General features: G+C 35.5%; 1 protein-coding gene across 1 annotated transcript in view; it reads right to left on the bottom strand.

The window, feature by feature from the left end:
* Positions 1–20,765, bottom strand: part of PPP4R4 (protein phosphatase 4, regulatory subunit 4) — a 57,502-nt gene that overhangs the window by 16,672 nt on the left and 20,065 nt on the right. The window contains 9 exon segments of the mRNA XM_010180350.1: positions 1,618–1,737; positions 2,796–2,965; positions 3,924–4,046; positions 5,818–5,939; positions 8,557–8,664; positions 10,085–10,191; positions 11,504–11,577; positions 12,240–12,387; positions 16,500–16,602. Of these exon segments, the coding sequence (XP_010178652.1) occupies positions 1,618–1,737; positions 2,796–2,965; positions 3,924–4,046; positions 5,818–5,939; positions 8,557–8,664; positions 10,085–10,191; positions 11,504–11,577; positions 12,240–12,387; positions 16,500–16,602 (1,075 nt within the window).

Raw genomic sequence — 20,765 nt, 5'->3', positions numbered from 1 at the left:
AGAATATGAGTCAAGAAAAAGGCCTATTACCTAACCATGAAACATGCTTTTAGAACTAACTCTATTTCACATTTACCAAAAGTTTTTAAGAATGCATTGCAAAGTTAGAAAAATTCATTCTGGAAGATTCAAATGTTGTACTTCATGCTTCTTAGGAGAGTTAACAGTCTGCTATATAATTTATAAAAGAAAAAAATATAAAATTGGCTTAGCCTGTGCTGGATTTTAAGTGTCCCCAAACTTTCCATCCTAAGATTTTACTCCTTATTTCTCTGGCATATTTACTATGATATATAATACTGTCACACAAAATTTTCTAAAAAAGGTTCATTTGTTAAAAGGTTTTAAAGAAAATATGAGAAATCAGATTTTTGCTGTATGGAATATTTAGAAGATATTTTTTAATGGTTTTCTTTGTTTATGCAAGCCAAGTGAAAATAAGAGCTTAATTCAAATAAAGATGAAGTTTTAAGAGAATAGCTACAGTGAATATATTTTAAAAAAATCAGCAGTGAATGCCATAAATTACTCATTTTTGGCTGTCATGTGGTTGCCTAGTTATGGTGTTAAAATTAAATCAACCACCACTAAATGTACATTCAGACCAAGGTATAACTTTACAGGTTTTTTAAAACGAGCTAAAATGCTTCATTTATATTCAGGCAGTACCTTAAAAGTTTTATACATCTAACACAAAATACTATGTAGAATTAGATGCTAATTTTACAGTTCCAAAAACTGGATTGCCATTTGTTAAAATATGGCATCCATAGGTAATGAGAACTGGAAATCCATCCGTCTCCCCTATAATGGTGGAAATAGAGCCACCTTAGCTTCCTTTATGCCTTCAATAGTGATTTAAAAGCTTTCAGCTGCTTAACTTACCAAATCTCCCAAGAACAAAAGGGGATAAAAGGCTAGCTCAAGGACTGAAACACAAGAATTCTCAGTAAAACACTACAAAACACATGAAGATCTCCATATATGGGTTACTACAATCAGGGGAGAGTGTATTTTCATTTCTGGACTTTACCCGATATAGCTAATAAAATATCCACAGTTCCACATTTTTAACTTTTATGAAAATAATACAGTGGAACTTAGGTAAACTGAATGGAATAGTAAGAATACATAGGCTTTTACATCTGCATAAATTTCCAAGTAGTTTCATATTAAATGGAGCATTTAACTTAGATTTGACCCCTATAAATATTCTACACAGAACTCCAGCAGTACAGCTCTAAAGGACCAGAAGTGGCAAGTTCCTTTCTCCCATTCGTCTCGTTATTTTCTAATAGCATTAAAAACCTTCAAATATTGTAATTACTACAGTTCATTACGTTCGTGGTACTAGACCATTGTAAGTTTATTTTTGCTCTTGTTCCTTAAAAGCAGACTCTTGTAGCCAAATGTCACAGAAATTAAATACACTAATGTGTGTATATATGTATATACAAATTGGAAGGGACTGACAACTTTTTTTGACAACTAAATAATTTCAACAAGTTTTTGCAAGTCTTTTTATTTTGGTTCAACAGTCACAAATGTAAGCTTAAAGAAGAAAGCAACATAAAATAAAACCGTGTAAGTACTAACAAAGAACCATTATAGACTTACTTCATAGAAGCTTACAGCCATAGTATATCTGACGGGAACTTCAGGGTCATGACAAAGGCAGAAGAATATAGAATACAGCTCTAAATGAAAGTTCTTTGGATCCACAAAAACAATCATGGCCTGTGGAAAGAGAAATTCCTGTATTAACCGTGTAGCTAAAGGAAGATTATCAGAGATTATCAAATGAAAAGATTGAGTTACAATCAGCAAGGCACTTGGGAGATAACAGGTTGTGATTTTAAAGAGAAAGGGTGGCATTTTTGATGACTGCGTCAAAACATAGGCACAAGTTCTGAAGCTGAGAATTAAACTGGATTAACATATCTTCCAGACATGCTGTAGGCTTTTTTCCTGAAGACACAGATTAAAACCACAAGATATAAAACCTTAGTTTTATAAATATTGTTCATGTTTCCATACACTAGTGGAATCTGCAACTGGAGACTTCAAAAACAAAGAACAAGTATCAAAGTATAAGTATGCAAGTATCAAAGCAAGCATTTGAATGTCAACATAATTGTGTGCATACATACCTTGATTTTGCTCAAAGAAACCAACGGATGTCTACCTATATACAGGGTGCTTCTCTTTAAAATGTAGAATAAAAATAATTGTCTACTGGCTCCTTGTACAAACATATTTTCTTTAAATATAAAGGCAGAATGTCAAAATATGAAGTAGATTTACAGAAACACGAGTGGTAGGTTTAAAGACCTCAAATAAACAAGAAAAGAATTTCTGTGTTCAGGCAGGAACGTGACTAAAACACGAATCCAAACATTCAGAGTACATCTTCAGCTCCTTTAAATGCCATGACACACAGCAAACGCAAAAACCAAGCTTTTGAGTGGTTTGAAACTGAGGACTGTATTTCACTGCCATTCTCTCAAAGCCTTTGTGCTAAGGGTTTGGAGGAACTGTGTAAGAAAGTATGAGACCACCAACCTCTCCGTCAAAAGTTGCCAATAATTTTCTGAGGCTCTGCAAAGAGGAATCCTTCCTGGTAACTCTTTCGGAAAACTTCTACTTTAGGCAATTATCTTGAAATTTCCAGGAGAGAGCTAGAATCTAGCTATCAATGTACAATTTGTAAATAATTTCTCAGTCACTCATGCAGTCCTGTTTAGTGAATTATACACACGACACAAATTATTTAACCTTATGTTAATGTTACTTACTGGAAAATTGTAAGCACAGTTCTTCCTCACTGAAATATACTTCTTTTCCTGTTCCAGAGTTTGAAGTTGTAGCTGATTATCATTATGTCCATTTTCCTGCTGTAAACCCAGCATGGAGAGCTTCTTATAAAATTCCAAAAACCGTAAGTGCTGTTCAGGAGTAAAAATGCCTCAAAAAAAAAAGTTTACATTCCTTATTACACATGCCATTAATAATGTCCCTAAACAAATCTCATTTATAAATCCATCAAATATGTCAAATTTTGCCCCTCCTCCTAACCACCTTGAGTCTAGCAGAGTACCATCAGTACACATTTTACAGAGAAAGTGATTACAGAAAACTGACAGCTAACTGTAGCAGAGTGAATTTTAATTTCTGTTTCCATAATTCTTGAAATACTCAGGACTTTGACTGTAGGATTGTGAATCTATTTATTTGTTCCGCTAGTACTGGCTTCGTCTTGATTAAATTTTTAGATCTTTACAAACTCAGTCACATGAAGAATGCCTGACTGCAGAAAGATTCTGTGCCGTCCCTCCCAGATAAGCTCTGTGTCGCAGGTATACAGTGGGCAGAATGATCAAGGAAAGATGTGCTGTGCTCAAGTGAAAGCCACCAAAATGATGAGGGCATCAAGACTCCACAGGCCATTAGGTCTGCTTTCTCCCCTGGAGCTCCTTGTGGGCCACACTCTGTACTATGCCTCAAAAAGGATGTCAAGCGCAGAAGCGACTATACACAGTTAACACCATACTGTGTTTTCAAAGGTTTCCAGTTCCAAAATTTCAGTCATTCAAACGACAAGCTCCAGAATATCCAAGAAGGAATCAAACTAAATCAGTCAAACCAATGAACGCAAACTACCACGTTTCCATCTCTGATCCTACCTAAACAAAAGAAACTGTCTCTGTCTAAACATAAAAAACCCCAATAAACAGATGGACACCCAAAGAGGAAATGCACAAAATCCAGTAAATATGCAAGATTATTTCAGATTTTTACTTCCATATTTCCTTTCCTATCATTTCATTTGACACATTAAAATCTGCATATTTTCCAAGGGCTTCAAATTCTCCAATCTTCCCTTATTTTTAAGATTTTTTTTCTAAAAGAACATTAAAACATACCATATAATCCATTACACAGTTTCCCTAAATGGAAAGATAAAGAAACTAGGATAGATTCATCTGCTTTGAAGGATTTTTCACAGAACGATTTCACTAAGGGGAGCACAGTTTGACTCCTATCATCTGAAAAACAAAAGACATTTTTAAAGTTAGCCATTTGCCAATGCCTAAAAAAGAGCACAAAGAGCAGACTTTGATAATAACTTATGAAAAATATAATTTAACATACTCAGGAGTATTTTTGGCAGACACTCACTGGAAGTAGAAAACAAGAGGTATAGAGAATGACAAACATACTACCATAATACACATCCTAAAGTTTAGCAACTTAGCTGTTTTGTTTGTTTGTTTGTTTTAGAGAAAAGCTATCCCCCAGTAAAGGGTAAGATAGAATAAATGAATGGTCACTAACTTCTCCATCCACCAAGAATACAGGGAGAGAAAGAATATTGCAATATTCCTACACTAATATTTCCTATAATAGCAGGAATACAGGGAGGTCAAGACCAAGCATGACCATGACAGTAAAAAGAAAAGTCTGGATACACTGGAAGTGAATTTTTTCAACCTACTGAGAAGAAGAGGTTGAAAACCTTTTGGTAAACAATAAATTCACAGAGAAACAAAATAATGGCAGAGGTAAAAGAAAAAAATTAAACCATTTAGAAATTAAAGTCAAATGCAAGCACTCTGCCGCCTTATATAATAATGTTCAAGGAAATTTATGTGTTTTGACTGGTTTTAAATACAACCATTGTATTTTAAAATGTTTAAATTTTAAACAGATTAGGATATTTTAATGGTAGATCAACACCTAAATTCAGCAAATAATTATGGTTGAACAAAATATTTAGGTTGACCTGAAGAAATATTTTTATACTGTGGGAAAGAAAACCTATGATATAATTTTGGATCATCTACCTTCAAAATATTCATTTTCTAGTTCAGCCATGAAACCAAAAACTACACTACCTAAATTTCCAGAAACATATTCCCTACAAACCTGTGAATAATCCCCAATTGCTTTCTCTAAGCTTTTTTCAATAGCTAAAAGCAGTAGTTTCAGCAACTGGGGGGGCGAGAGGGGAGGAGTGAAGACCAGAAGGTGCAAAGAGAACCACAAACTTAATAGCATCAATGCAAAGGCTCAATAATTTGACAAATAACCTACTACCATACTATCATAAGGACTAATTGCTAAGTAGTCCATTTATGGTATTGTCCTCAAAACTATCTTAATTCTTTATGTACCCCTCCATATGGCTTATATGCAATCATATATTTTAGTAAGTCATCACCAAGTTCCTGTACAGTAAATTTATAAAATGCACACACTTGTGCATTGCAAAGAAGAAAGCTTTCAGTGCTGTATAGCCACAGGTTTAAAAGGTTTTAAACAGTGATTGCTGATGCTTAGTACCTCTAAAACCAATCAGTTGTGCGCAGTGCAGTTAATGGCACATGTAGAAATATTTTCTGTTCCAAAATTTACAAATGCATTTGACATCTCACACTGGATGTTAAAACCTGCAAGGTTTACTAACACACACACAAATATCATAACACTGCCCCAGTCTGGGTTCTTCAGCTCCGAATGAACCCAATATTCCTATCATTTATACAGTAATTTTACTCATTAGCCACACTGTATTAGAAACTTGGGATAAAATTACTGATTTCAGGGACAGCTGGTTCACCTTCCCTAAAATACCTGTGTATAAAATACACTATGTATAAAGCAAGACATGAAATACATAAAGGATAAAGCAACAAACAAACAATCAGAAGTGTCTGAAGAATGCAGACAGAACAAGAAGTATTTAAATACATTTATAAAATAGTTATATTCATAAGCATTACGAACTGGGCTAGTAAGCCTAAATGAAATTCTTACCTGCATCAAGCATATCGAGCAGATTTACTAATGTCTCAAAAGCCGCAAGGCGTACGCTGCTGCCCTCGTCTCTTGCCAGTTCCACTAACTCAGGAAGCACCACGGTTTTTGTTAGTTCTGTCCTGCAAAGTGAGGCAAGCAGTCAAGAGAAAACACAGAATCAAACAATACTGCCACAGCAAAACAGAATTCTTCCTTGAAATACTCGTTTAGATATTTTTTGGGTAATCAAGAATGAAAAATTGATGAAGTTGTAGGGAAATGAAAATTAAATAAAAAGCTCCAGTCAGTCTCTGGACTTTTTTCTTTCTCAGCCAAAGAAACATGCAAGTTCAAAATGTGAAACTTCATCACTAAAAAAGCATTGAAATGAGCTCAAAATAAATCAGGGAAAATGCAGTCTGAAAAAACTCAAAGGGGTCCAGCTACTTCGCTGTGTCACTAAGAAGACTCTTCTGATCAAATATGCAGAAACTGCTCGATGCGATGGTCCAAAGCTAAAAATTATTAAATATGAGTCGTGTTGGATTGAAGTGTTTGGTAACCCTGTGCTTTAAAGATGAGCCTTCTTTACAGAGGGTAAGCAACTACTGCTCAGAGAAAATGCAGTTTTCCAACTGGTACAAAGATTGGCTTTTAAGCTTGTTATAAAGTAGTAAAGAAATGGGTCTGCTCCTCTCTTTTTGGCTTGGTAATTGCTACCACTGTCTGCGTGTGACGGTCCCGACAACTTGACTCCATACATTGGCAGTAAAATGGATGTAGTAGGGTCTGACTTAAAAATCAGAGTTTAATCAGACAGGTGAGTATGGAGGAGTGAAATACTCTTGATACAGAAACATCTGTGCAGTAAGGTGACTGGTGTAAAGTAAGACTTAAAGATATTTGCTTCTTGGAGCAAAAGCATAGCTTCTGTAGAAGCTGCCAACCAGCACAACTTCCCATGTCCCTGTGTATAACTGGTTCTTGACTGCTTTGAGAGGTTACAAAGATCTTTTAAGGTGACTTGCACCTTACAGAATTTATTATTGTTACCAACAAATCAGGACATAGCATAAAGTATTCTTCCAAACAAATGATTAATTATTCATATTAAATTATGAGAAAATGTCACAATATCATTTGGTGGTAACATTACTAAATAGTAAAAATAAGCATTGGGACTACTGCTACATTACGCCTTTACCTGAAATATTCTTATTTTTGTTTATTTCAGTCTTTATTTTCCTACTACCTATTCATCCTCAACATGAAACACTGCATAGTTTAGATATCAAAAATACTGATAGTTCACCATTTCTTATGAGATTAAAAATTAAAGCATCTAAATCACTGGCAAGGGACTAGGCAAAAACTTCAGAGAGAGAACTATGTAAATGGATACATTAATGCTAAAAATAAAAGTTGAGTAAAGACCCAGAAAAAACATACAGAATGGACCACTAATTGATAAGTATGTAATTTACCCTAGTAAACCCTATTTAGCCCTATTATAAAAGAAAACAGGTACAAATTAACTTTATTGAGATGAGTAATACTATGTTTTCGCAATATTCACATCCTCTGAACTTTTGAAGGTCAAGGGCCTTGCAGAATAGGTGCTGAAAGCACATATATAAAATTATTTCATATGCAATAAAGACAAGTTTGTCTAGGAATCTAGAAACTAATATCCTGCATGACCTTACCAAAACAAAGTTAAATTAAGTAGATAGCAGCAATGCTTATTTCATGCTATGAATATTCACTCCCTATGTGTGAGTAAGCTAAAACACTGCCTGAACATACACAATTCCAGTATTGCATGGCTGAGAGGTAAATCACATTGCTTCAGGAATTCTTGGTGGCTTGGTTTTGTGGGTTTTTTTTAAATAACTCAGAATCTAAACCACAACATAATTCTCCATTTAAAAGACATAAATCATTCCACAGCCACAGAAAGGTATCTTTTCTGAAAACAGCAGTACTAACAAACTGAAGCGCATATTTACTGTATCTTTCAAATTACATTTCAGTTTCAGCCTCGACCTTGAATTTGCTCATAATTTCACAATTTTAAAAGCCAGAGGGACTCTTAAGATCTAATCTATCCCTGGCTGTGTAACACAGGGCAGGGGACCTTACTTGATAATTTCTTCAAGTCTGTAGCAGAAGTTACTGCATTTTTTCTTCCTGACACAATAACGGGTGGCCAGACTTGGAATTTTAAAGTATTTTTTCACTCAGCATCCAATCCTGTGTGGCTAATTAACATGTTCTACTTATTAAAACAGAAGTTCCAGACTTTTTCTATTCCTATATGTGCAATAGTGAAGGTCTTTAAGCTTAGAGTAAAAGTTGGTACTGAACTGAAATTTGCTTAGCACCCTTTTGCAAAAAATTGCACAGTAATTATTAGAAACTGCTAATACTTGCCATAATCCTCTTCCATTTTTAAATAAGCCCAATGACATCAATGGATAATTGAGATGATTTCAAGAAGCTACAGATGAACTCATTGTTTACAAAAAACTTGTTTGTATGGTTCAGCAATTTTACTATCAGAGAGAAACAAAGATCTGGAAATGGAAAAGAGCCAACTGCCAACAGCCAATTCCTAAGAACACATCTGTACTCTCCAAATTCATTATTGACTATGCATGAATTAAGCTAGAAATCTTAAAAGGATTTTTTAGGTTACCATTAAATATTTTAGAAAAAGATTTTGCATTTAGAAGCAGTTATGCAAATTGGACTCACCCTATTCCTTGGGCTATATGTTCCAGTTGCCGACACATGCAAGTTCTAACTTCATATTCCACATCCTGGCACAGTGATTTTACCAATGGAAGAATCTCTCTTTTAATACTAAAAATGTGAACATTTTTTATTCATATACAGAACAAGAATATATAAAATTCACTCTGTAGTACCTGAATTTTACCCATATATTACTTCTAATGGCAATATTTAAAAAATAATTTCTCACACATGGTAAATTATTTTTTCTGAGAATTGCAATTATAAAAGAGTACTGTACATCAGGCACAAATATGTGCTATAAAGAAAGATAAAAAGGATTATTTAGAGTCACAGTTTGCTCATACTTAATCTATTATTTTTTTAAACTACAAAAATAGTAGGTAGGCTTAGAGATGCTGGCCTCCTTTAATAACCATCTTCAGTACAATTTTTTAACAGCCACTGTAAGAATACAAAGAATTCTATAAATGGAAGTACAATTCCCAATTAATTGTCTCTAATGCCTCATCTTTGGTATGAATGTATCACCAAAGAGTTATTTGGGAAGAAAGTAGAAAAATAATTTAAGATTGAAAGCTTCAGCACTGCAATGCCTTACGCAAGTAGACCCAAGCATTCATGTTAAACCAATGACAGATACAAAATAACTATTTTTGAATTCTATTTAAGTAAAAACACATATTACAGCTTGGCAGGATCAGCCATTGTGTTGCCTTTCACTGCCCAAGATGCTGTCATGAGTATTCATAAATTATCTCTACCCAAATCCTTATGTTGTTGTAAAACTCAAGACAAATAAAATGAAACCACAGACAAGCAAATTTTCAAGCCAGCTTGCACAGCCTCCACTCATCCCAGGGAAAACTAATTTATTTCTTACGGCAAAATTTGTCCTCCAGTTTCAAAAATTGTACAAAGTCTTGGGAGTCTGACATTTTAGAATACTCTGAAGTAGGGACTACTTCCAAAAAAGTCTTGTTTTTAACCAGCTGTTGGAACAGAGGGTAATAAAACCAATGTTCTGTTCCAAAGTCAGGACTTTTTGAATACTCTATAAAACAACCTGGCAGTCATGTGAAATACAAAAGAAAGGTTTTTAATTATATAATTAAAGACATTTATTTCTAAATTTCTTGTAATTCAGTTCTGCTGTTCATATTTTCTGTTATGCTGAATTATTTCACTTTGGGGCAGATCAAAATCATTATTAGAGCAGACTCCCTGAACTAGGCATCGTTTCTGTGCATTTAGTAGCCCTCAGTGGAATTCTTTGTAATGCAAAATCACATGTGGCCAATTGCCTGGATAGGAAACACATTTGGGGGAAATGGTCCTACTATCATAAGACTGGATAAATCATCCAAAGAATGCACCATATCAACTGTTTGGGGCAGATAAATTATTCAGATTTATTTCCATCATTGCTTCCCTGTTATGCACCACTGTCCAAACCCACAGACACTGAATCTAACAAAGAAATAGTGGTATATATGGTGGAATGAAAACAGATGTACAGTCTACTTACATATGGGCTTCAAATTTGTTAGCTAATTTTCCCAAGATTTTACAACTAACTAGGCGGGACTGAAGTGTTTGAGAAAGCTGTGCTTTGGAAACAAGTGGATTCAGGATCTATATGAAAGAAAAAAAGAAGAAATGTGAACTGTAAATAAAGTATTCCCCTTCTTAATAAAAATCTAGAAAAACATATCCCAAATGTCATCTACTCCTTTAATGGAATTTATTGGTACTAACAATAATAATGTCTATGTCTAGAATAGTCTACTGGAAACCCACATTTAATATTCAGTACTAATTATAGCATGTTAAACCCGTATCTTGGTCCAAACAGCAGTTTTTGATTCACAGCACAGCCAGAGTTTTACATCTGTCTACTTGTCTACTTTTGAGACTAAGTTGTATATGAATATTTATAGCTATTAGCTGGTAATTTTTCACAAGAGTTGTTAAATATGTTCCTGCACAAGAAAAAAAAATATGGAAAGAATGTAAAAGGAAGCCTTTCTGAGGTTCTTTCTCAGTTGTTTTCCCAGGAAACACTACTTTTGATGTAAATTTTTTGTGGTAACTTACAAATGTGTTCCTAGAGACAAATCAGGGGAGAAACTCCATCTTGTTATATGGCTTCTTTAAAACTGCATTACAATTAGATTTAGGAGGTGACTAGAATATTTCTTTTTTTTTTTCCAACCTAACTTTTAAACCTTTAGCAGTTTATTAAACAGTGCTGGATTTCAATTGCCTACCAATTTTAATGAGCATTTTTATACTACATAATCATATATTTATACATACATACTTAAATCTCCATACTCTTTTAAACTATAAACGCAGTAAAATATGCCTGTTGCAAAGCTTCTAAACTTAACAACAAAATACAAATTGTTAACACTACAAATACTCAAAACAAAACTGAACAAGTTAGCTGAGTAAAAAGGTGGGATGTTACAACTTCCTCTTTCTTGAGCTAAACAATGAAAAATTAAGATTATTTGCAGTGCATTAGGGTTTTGGTACACCAAGAACAAATGGATCTCGAGCATTCAGTCACATTTAGCAGAACTCGGAATTTTAGTCCAGTAACAAACAAAATATAGTTTCTTCAGGAAGACACAGATACATATCCTGTAAGCCAAAACAGGATACATGAAAACACCTTACTAAGAATACTAAGTGCAGTGGAAGTGTATAGTAAATAGTGTGAATAGTCTTTATTTGCTGAAGAACACTAAATTTTTTTTAAGGTGACCTTCCTGTTTCTCTTTTTAGCACATTCCTCCCTTCCAGGATGTTCCACAAGCATTACTGCACTCACAGGCATAGAACTGCCATAAATGTTACTGAAGTGAGTGAGACTTGTAGGAACTACAGTCTTACAAAGCACTATTATTTATTGTTAGTGTAAGTGGGAGAATGTTATTACCTCATGTCTGATAGTTTCTTTTGGTAAAGCTTCTATTACAGAAAGAAGAGTTTCTAGCCATGCATTGCTGACACCTGTTAGGAAGAAATGGGTCATATGTTATGTTGTACATATAGCAAGTATAACAAAACACACATCATAAAATTAGTTCTCACTTTTTCCCACGCACCTCTTCAAGGAGCTATGTATCTAAAAGCCACTAAATCAACATTCAAGACTTCAAACTAAGACATAGGACAGGCAAGAAGCAAATTCTGTCCCTGTTTCTTTTACCTTTTCAATTCCTGTAGAAAAATAATAATGGACCTATTTTTTTCTTAAAAGATAATTAGAAGCACATTCTTTTCTTATGCCCACTGAATCTTTCTAGTTTTACAAGAGGCCACTTTTTTTTCCTTTGTATCTTAAAAATACTATTGAAGAAAAACTGATCACAGAAGAATCGTCAACTATCCACCCTCCATTTTCTCAGCCACAAAATTCTGGTACTTCAGAAGAAGCTCACTCAGTAACAACTTCAGGATTTAGTCCTTCAGACAAAGTGTCTTCATTTGCTTCAATCAGAATTACCTTTAAATATCAGTATGTAAGTGATCAGCATGCAAACATCTTTTCATTCATGTAAGTCAGGATAAAAAGTCACAGTGATTGCACTCACTGCTTTACAGGGTATTTACAGTCACTGAGGAAACAAGAGAGAAGTAATCAGTCATCAGCATCTTTGTGCGGCCCTGACCTGCATCTCGATGTTCCAGGTTCTGGAGGATGATGTGCAGGAAGGAGTGGGAGTACGTATGAATGGACACCGACTCCTCTTGCAGAACAGTCAAAAATGACACTGCAGCTGTTAACTGCATTTCCACGCCTGCAACATGGAGCACCTCCTGTATAATTACAAATTTTATCAATTTAGACCATGAGGCAGAAATGAACTGAAAGAACATTCAAATTTTTACCTTCACTTTAAGAGAGAACATGCAACAACCTAAGAAATTATTTAGCAGACTTTGCATACTTCAAAGTAAAAAAGCAAGAAGTTTTCATTACACAAATGTCAACCAGTTTGTGTGTGCAAATGTAAAAGTTTTAGTTTATCTGATTTCAAAGAGAATCATTACTTATCTCTCAACGGCTGTCTCAGTTTGCAGCCGTGTATATTTGTATATTTGTAACAGCATTGCCAATGTCCCTGCTCCCCCAAAGGAAAAAAAGAAAGAGCACTGCACAGTTTACCAATCCAAGTGTGATAAAATACTTGCATTCAATAGCCATGGAAACCACTCTCTTCTTATCTCCACAGCCTAACTCTGTCCTTGTTCCTCCACTGTTATTACAACAGCCACAGCCAAGAATAAGGACACCTACTAATTCTGTAATTTGAATGTTTCTGGGATCAGAATACTTGTGCATTCTGTCCTGAGATTTTGGCTTACACCTGTTAAAAAAAAAATCCTCAAAATAATCAAAAAATCTATCAATGCACTGTAGATGCTAAGACACCACTGCAGATCAAAATTCAATTTAAATTCAAGGACCTGAACTTGGTTTTATGTATGTTTTCCCTTTGTACACAATGCAAACAGGGTTACTTACCATCAAACAAAGTTTCCAAATAGCCTCCTCCACAGATCCACACAACTCTGGATAATCATGTGTGAGAACACATTCTCTGGATGTGCCTCCTCATGGACCTCGGGAGACACTGAAATATAAATTTCTGGACTGCTTACACACCTGCCTGCGTCGATGCTTGCACTCAGACCTGCACAGTTCCACGTATGAAAACGTATGGGTCTCCTCTTCTCATTCCAGTCCTACTGAACTCGAGTTAAGTGACTTAAACTTACTTGACATAAATTTATTTCTTTAGAAAGTAATGTATTTTTCTATACTTGGATTCTCTGCAGATTCTCACTCTGAAGGAAAAAAGCTTTTCCTGTCTATCTGTTTAAGACAAGCGTATTTCACGGAATTTAAGGGTCTTAGCATGTTCTTGAACTACCCTCATGTCTACAAGTTAAACCTGGGCATTAAAACTTGCAAAATTTAGAAAGTCTGGCTTATTCTATTAATTGGAAAACAGAAAATTAATCTCTAATTTAACGCACTTTAAGTCCTGCAGCAACAAAATTCTCTTGAAAGGGTGCTGCAAGCAGAAACACAGTCAATCATTTTAGTAACTGCCTTATTATGACAGAAACCTTCATTTAGGACTAGAATGACACAGAATTAATAGAGATTACAGAAGCTCAAAGATACAATGAGGATGGACCTTATAATCAATATTAGGTATAGGACAGGGTGAAAATCACCCCACCTATTCTTAACCCATAAAATCAACTAGGAAAAAAGAAAAGCTTTCAAGGGGAGATTTATATATTAGGAAAATAAGTAACTGTCAAAATTAGTTTGGAACTAATCAGACAGCACCAAATTAGGTTTGGGGTATACACTTCAACAAGAGTAGCCATAGTTTTCTGCAATTCCAGCGTTTGGAAAAATCTCTTATCAGTCAATCAGATACACACCTGCAATCACTCTCCACCGCTTCTGGTGGTTTCCAAGGATGGAAAACAGGGAAAATACTACTAACATCATGTGTAAGGAGCTATTTGGTGCACAAGAAGAAATGCTGAGAAGAATGTCTAAGCTTTCCCTAAATCTGCATTTCAGTGACTTCCAAGGTTCATGAGGAGGTGCATGCAGAAATCCAGAGAGTGGGGATCTCTACATAAAAAGCCCATACTAGATGCCACTTCATTTTAAATGTAGAATAAAAAAAAAATAATCATCATAATCTCATTCCTACATTAACATCTAAATGATATACAGCATATTTGCTTTATTAGCATAACCAAAATACTGATACACAGTTTAATCATTACTGAGACCTGGCATATTTATTGATGTATTGCATGTTTGATTTTGCTCATCTCAGACCTAAAACATGTTAAATATATAAAGATTCTTGTCTATTTTTTTTTCTAAAAGTAACCAGGTTTATCAATTTCTCACAAGTGAAATAAAAATTTGTAGTGTATCCAGACAGAACATTCCTTGAATTTATTTCTTCCTGTATCTGTTTTATCCTCAGCTCTAATAAAAACTATTTATTTTTGCTTTTGGATTTTTGCAAGTATGCCATATAAGTACAATGGTTTCCCTACCCAGTTATATGGTGACAATACTTCCAGTTTAATAGCACCCTGTAACTACTAGACAAATAATTTTTCATGAGCAAACTGGGATTCACAAATTATTTTTCCCTATCTACAGAAGTGAAACCAAGTGCAGTAATTTAAGTCATCTTATTTCCCAGCAATGCCAGGCTTCATTTGCAAGATTCTAATCACAGTTGAGTTTGATTATGCCTTTGTAGACTATAAGTTTCCATTTAATGGTCAGGACTATTCCTCCAATAAAAATAAGGATAAGAAAAAAAATAGGACAAGTGGTTAATACTATTTTACAGTTAAAAGTGCAGTGAACATGGGTACATCAGAACTGTTCTTCTATTAGAGATTAAATAAATATTAGATAACAGAGCACTATGGAAGTACCGGCTTTATAAGAGCATAGCCACAGAAAGAAATTTAACTCATACACATCCCGAAAGTTTTAATTTATAAAGCTGAAACCTGAAAGGAACACTTAGATTTAGACTGACCTCATGATATTTCACTCTTTTACCTCTGCCTTGAGGCCATTAACTTAAGTTTCATTTAATTTGTCATCTAGGAAGGCATTCAGTTTGGATTTAAATGACACTGCAAGATGAAAGACGCATCACTTTTCTCAGTTATTTGCTCAGAGATTGATCGGATTTATTATTAATATTGTCTGCTTCATTTCTCATATTTCTGTCTTCAATTCCTAACTCCTCTTTCTTCACATACATTTTTCAGTTGAATGTCCTTTAATATTATGCAGGAAGACACTTTTGCAAAGTAATTAAGTACCATCTGATCGAAACACACTGAGCTCCAACTCCCACTGTACAAATATTTTCTAGGCCCTAGGCCTTGATCATGCTAATGATTGTCCTTTTAAATTTATTCTCCATTCTTATATAAAAAACCCCTAAGACTAGAATAAAAAATTATATTTCTATATTATACTATTTAATATATTCTATATATTAAAGACAGAGAGGCACAGACTACCCCTTCTCTATACCCTGACAACCCCTCTGCAATGAGCAGGGACATCTCCAACCACATCAGGTTGCTCAGAGCCTTCTCCAACCTGACCTTGAATGTTGCCAGGGTTGATGTATCTACCACCTCTCTGGGAAACCAGTGTTTCACCACTCTCATTTTTAGAAATTTCTTCCTTACATCCAGTCTAAACCTACCCTCTTTTAGTTTAACACCGTTATCACTTGTCCTATCGCTACAGGCCCTACTAAAAAGTCTGTCCTCATCTCTATTATAAGCCCGCCATAAGTATTCAAGGGCCACAATAAGATCTCCCAGGAGCCTTCTCTTCTCCAGGTTAAATAACCCAAATATCCTTTATACAAACATATCCATATATAAAATTACTGTATAACAGTAGATGGCCAGCATGCATCTACCACAGCTAGCAGTGGCTTACTAAAAACATGGAGGGCAGCACGTGAAACTTCAGAGAGCTAAAAGCAAAGTATATTTTTCTGGATAGCGGCATGAATATCTTAATGTTTGGAGGGAAGGAGATCAAGAACGTCAAAATGTACCCATTATGACTGGCTGGTCCACAAAAAGAGTTATCAAAGAGCTGTCAAAACACTGGTAAGTCTTTAGAATACATAAATAGTATTAATTCTGCTTTCTTTTCCTGCTGTAACTTTTTTTCTAAAACTGTACTACCTGCAGTACTTTGTAAATTCAGTGAACTCATGTGGAAGATCTACTGGACAGTGAGTTTGCAATTAAAGTGGGATTTTTTTTGCCTTTGTTAAAATACTTATAGTGGCAGAAAAAGACACTTTCAAACCTTATTACACACAACTTACTCTGATTTTTGGTAAAACCCGACGAAGTGTTTCTGCAGGATTCTGTCGCATCAGAACCGGAAGGTTCGCCACCACACTCGTTCCTTGGATATCCTGGCCAGAACTTACAAAAATATATACATACAATACATTACCCTCAATGATAGTTACACAGCTTTCATTTAAAATAAAAAAGAAACCAACAATCCCAAACTACCCAGGTTATTCACACAATAAGTCAAGAAACGCATTACTTCATTTATGTAATTTGTAGTAGAAAACAACATTGAAACAATATCAACCATAAAAGCTGTGATGTATCATTTCTCATAGTGAATATTCTAATTTTTAGTGTAGATTTGGAAGAAAAAATATGAAAAGTTTGAAAGATCTTTTCAAACTGGATGATCAAGGCAGTGGTTTTGTGGAAGCTGCTGTATCATAACAATACAAGTGATAAAGCATAGGAAGGGGATAAATAGAAGGTATCAATGAAAACTACACTCAATAGAGAACATTTTAACAGAAATCTTCCATATTTTCTTTTTTGTAGGGAATGTAGTCAGATGTATTATCAAATGTATATTGACAAACATGATTAAAGAAGGATGCAAAAACTTGACTAGATTACAGATCTTGCATCTTTGTCCTCACCCCAGCTCTATCAATGTTATCCCACTTGTCATGGTTTAGACAGTTGTTCTATCACCAATGACTCCTCCCCATCCAGGGAGGGAAATCGGGAAAAGGAAAGGAGACCCGTGGGTTGAAATCAGAACAGATTTAATAAAATAATAAGAAAAAACAGTATTAATAACAGCATTAATATTAAAGCACAGAGAGTTATACTCAGCCAATACAGTGGGGGCGTATGCCTCAGGAAAAGAACGGCGAGTGAGTCCCTCTTGGATGACAGCCACTGAAGAAGGAGAGCTGTCCCCAGCAAACTCCTCAGTTTATAGTGAGCGTGATGTTTATGGTATAGTACAATTTTCATTGGCCAAATTGGGGTCAACTGCCCTGGCTTTCACCCTCCCAGCCTCTGTAACTGCACCTAATCAACACATACCAGTACTGGCCGAAAAATATAACCAAGTGCCTTAGCAACTTTGTTCCCACTGAAACAAGTGCTGAAGTCTTTTTAGACATGCAGTTTTCCTGAATAGAAAAAACGGATTCTAAGATTGCTGTCCTTGTTTGCTGGGACAGATTCTTTAATTTCCTAGTGAAAATACTCAAAAAACAATTAGGTATCACCAAGAGTAACTCAATTGTGCTTAGCAAACTGCAATTTCAGTGTAGTTTTGAAACAAAGTACTCTTTACTATCCTTACAAAGAGAATTTTCCATGTTAGAAGGCAGTACAGGCTGGAAGATTAAGTACAGGCTGGAAGGCAGGGATTCAGGAATTCAGATCCTCTTGGTAAGGAGGAGAGTCACACACGCCCCAGTTCACTTTTGTGTCAGGTTTCCACTCTGTAGACGGGTGCCATTACCTAACTCATCAACTGCAACCTATTGCTTTGTATAAGGGTCTTAACATGGGAAAACCTCTGCCCCAACAAAACCTTCCCCTTCCAGAAAGAGTAAATCTTGCCATGGTAGATATGTCTCATTTTTTGTACAGAATGACAAACAGGACAGGAAATTTGAAAGCACGTGTCCATATATGACAGAATTAAGCTAACATTAGATTCTGGGTGTCCACCTCTAGGATAATTTCCCTTTAAAAACAATGGAGAAATTGGACTCAATAAAGAGCAATTTATCTCAGCCTAAATACATGAGAGGGACAGCGTCACTGAAGTGCCTGCTTCCCTCTACTGCCTATAAAGCATCCTCCATGTGCCTTTATTGTAATTAAATGATGGCTCCTGCCCACAGAAACACATTCCAAGCATGAACGTGTCCTACAGGCATTCATGTTTATGCGTAACTTCACCAGTGCAAGTAGTCCCATTGATTTCTCCCCTAGTAATACATTAGCATCTTTAGAAATGCTTGTGTGATTATAGCACCTAACTAATATAACTCATTTGGGACAAAATAAAACAGTTCTACTTCGTTGAGTTCCAGAGCAATCTGGAATCATCCATCACAAACTTGGTCATGGTAATAACTGTTTTAACTGGGTGCTACACACCATGAATGCCAGGAACCAGTATTTTTACCCTTTTTTAAATGGACCATATGCACCTTAAATATTACAAAGGTAAGAACTCAAATAGAAGAGGTATCATAAATTCTAAGATGAGTAACAAGTGAGCAGAAAGCTATGAGCACTGTGCTGAGGTTATCACACATTGCTGCCACATTCTGAGTCGCTGAGCAAAATTTGGGAATCATTCTCAGAGCAGAGACTTCACCTTTACTGCACCTATACATTTACAATAATAAAGAGAGAACAAAAATCACAGCCAGGGATGGAGTTCAACACAGATGAAGAAAAAAAAATACACTGAAATTCACAAAATCATGGTGTGATAACAAAAATATTTATGAACACTATTCAACAAGCTGATAACAGGACCAATATAAGACACATCATTTAAGGTCACAGAATCACAGAACGTTAGGGATTGGAAGGGACCTCAAAAGCTCATCCAGTCCAATCTCCCTGCCGGAGCAGGAACACCCAGATGAGGTTACACAGGAAGGCGTCCAGGCGGGTTTTGAATGTCTCCAGAGAAGGAGACTCCACAGCCTCTCTGGCCAGCCTGGTCCAGTGCTCTGTCACCTTCACTGAGGAGAAGTTTCTTCTCAAATTTAAGTGGAACCTCCTGTGTTCCAGCTTGTGCCCATTACCCCTTGTCTTATCATTGTTTGTCACCGAGAAGAGCCTGGCTCCATCCTCCTGACACTCACCCTTTATATATTTATAAACATTAATGAGGTCTCCCCTCAGTCTCCTCTTCTGCAAACTAAAGAGACCCAGCTCCCTCAGCCGTTCCTCATAAGGGAGATGCTCCACTCCCTTGATCATCTTTGTAGCCCTACGCTGGACTCTCTCCAGCAGTTCCCTGTCCTTCTTGAACTGAGGGGCCCAGAAGGTCAAGAAGAAAAGGCTTGACAGACCATAAAGACAATAACCATTTCCTGTATTTTTTAGCATGGGTTAACTTTTTCTCTTGGTATCTACCTTACTTTAGGAATACAGGAAATTACTAATGCAATACTGTATTATTTTAAAATAGGGTATTCCTTAAATACAGTGTGTATCCCAACTGAGAAAAAGTATCAGTATTTTTGTAGGTTTTAATCCTGTGTTAAGACAACTACTGATGTAAAATGAAGCTAATGTGATTTTCTTAAAAAGTATTGGGAACGAATTTTCTGGCTAGTTACCATATACACCACTCTATATTTTTAACTGTTGTCTGTAAACACAAGAATGTTGACAAGTTTTGAGGGGGCAAAGCTACACCAAAGCCCTTTTTAATGCCATTCAAAACCAGCAAGAATGGATGAGAGTACAGATTTACAGACTGATTTTAATATTAGCATCCCTTCAGTCTTATTTGGTAAACATGTATGAGCTCTCTCAATAAAATATGTCTCCCAGTAACACCTAAACTCAGAGAAAGGACAGTATGCTGTTAACTACTGAAATGGACTTAACAGCAGATATATTTACAGCTTGCACTATTTTAGCATTATTCAAAGCAATTTTATTATCTAATTTAAAGCCATGAATATTAAAGCCTTTCATGTTCACGGCAGATTTCTCTCAGTACCACATACTAATGCCAAAAATGCTTTAAAGCAGAACACAGAAATCTGGAGCTCCCACAGTGGAAAAGGGTCGCAGGGTGGATGAGGCCCACAACTTCTTATGATACAACTTGCAACAAGAAGATACCTTGTATTACCCAAAAATATCTTTGTACTATCCAGTAATAATGCAAAAAAATCAAAGTAACTTGGAGAAGCTATTTAACTGAAAATTGTATTTGTGCTGTATCAAGATGGAAGAAACCCTAACTGCTGAAAAATGCAACCAAAATGCAATCTTGAGCCATCAGAAATGTAAAGGGAGTATTTCCCTTTAAACCAGAAATGCTTAGTATCTGGCTTGCAGCCAATTCAGAATGTGAAGCAGGAGGCATTTCAACACCTACACAGCCTGTAATTTTCCAACTGTGGAAGATTTTTCTTCTATTTCTACCGAAGAAGCTGCACCATAGATTTTCTTTAAATATTAAAGACTTCAGGATTGTAGTGAATTGTTGTTAAATGCACAGATCTAGACATTTTTGTACTAATAAATATATTAAAATAAATGCTAAA

Source organism: Mesitornis unicolor, unplaced genomic scaffold (genome assembly GCF_000695765.1).
Source record: "Mesitornis unicolor isolate BGI_N332 unplaced genomic scaffold, ASM69576v1 scaffold2013, whole genome shotgun sequence".
NCBI classification, from domain to species: Eukaryota; Metazoa; Chordata; class Aves; order Mesitornithiformes; family Mesitornithidae; genus Mesitornis; species Mesitornis unicolor.
The sequence above is the reverse complement of the archived record's forward strand: the minus strand, read 5'-3'. Positions and strand labels throughout refer to the sequence as shown.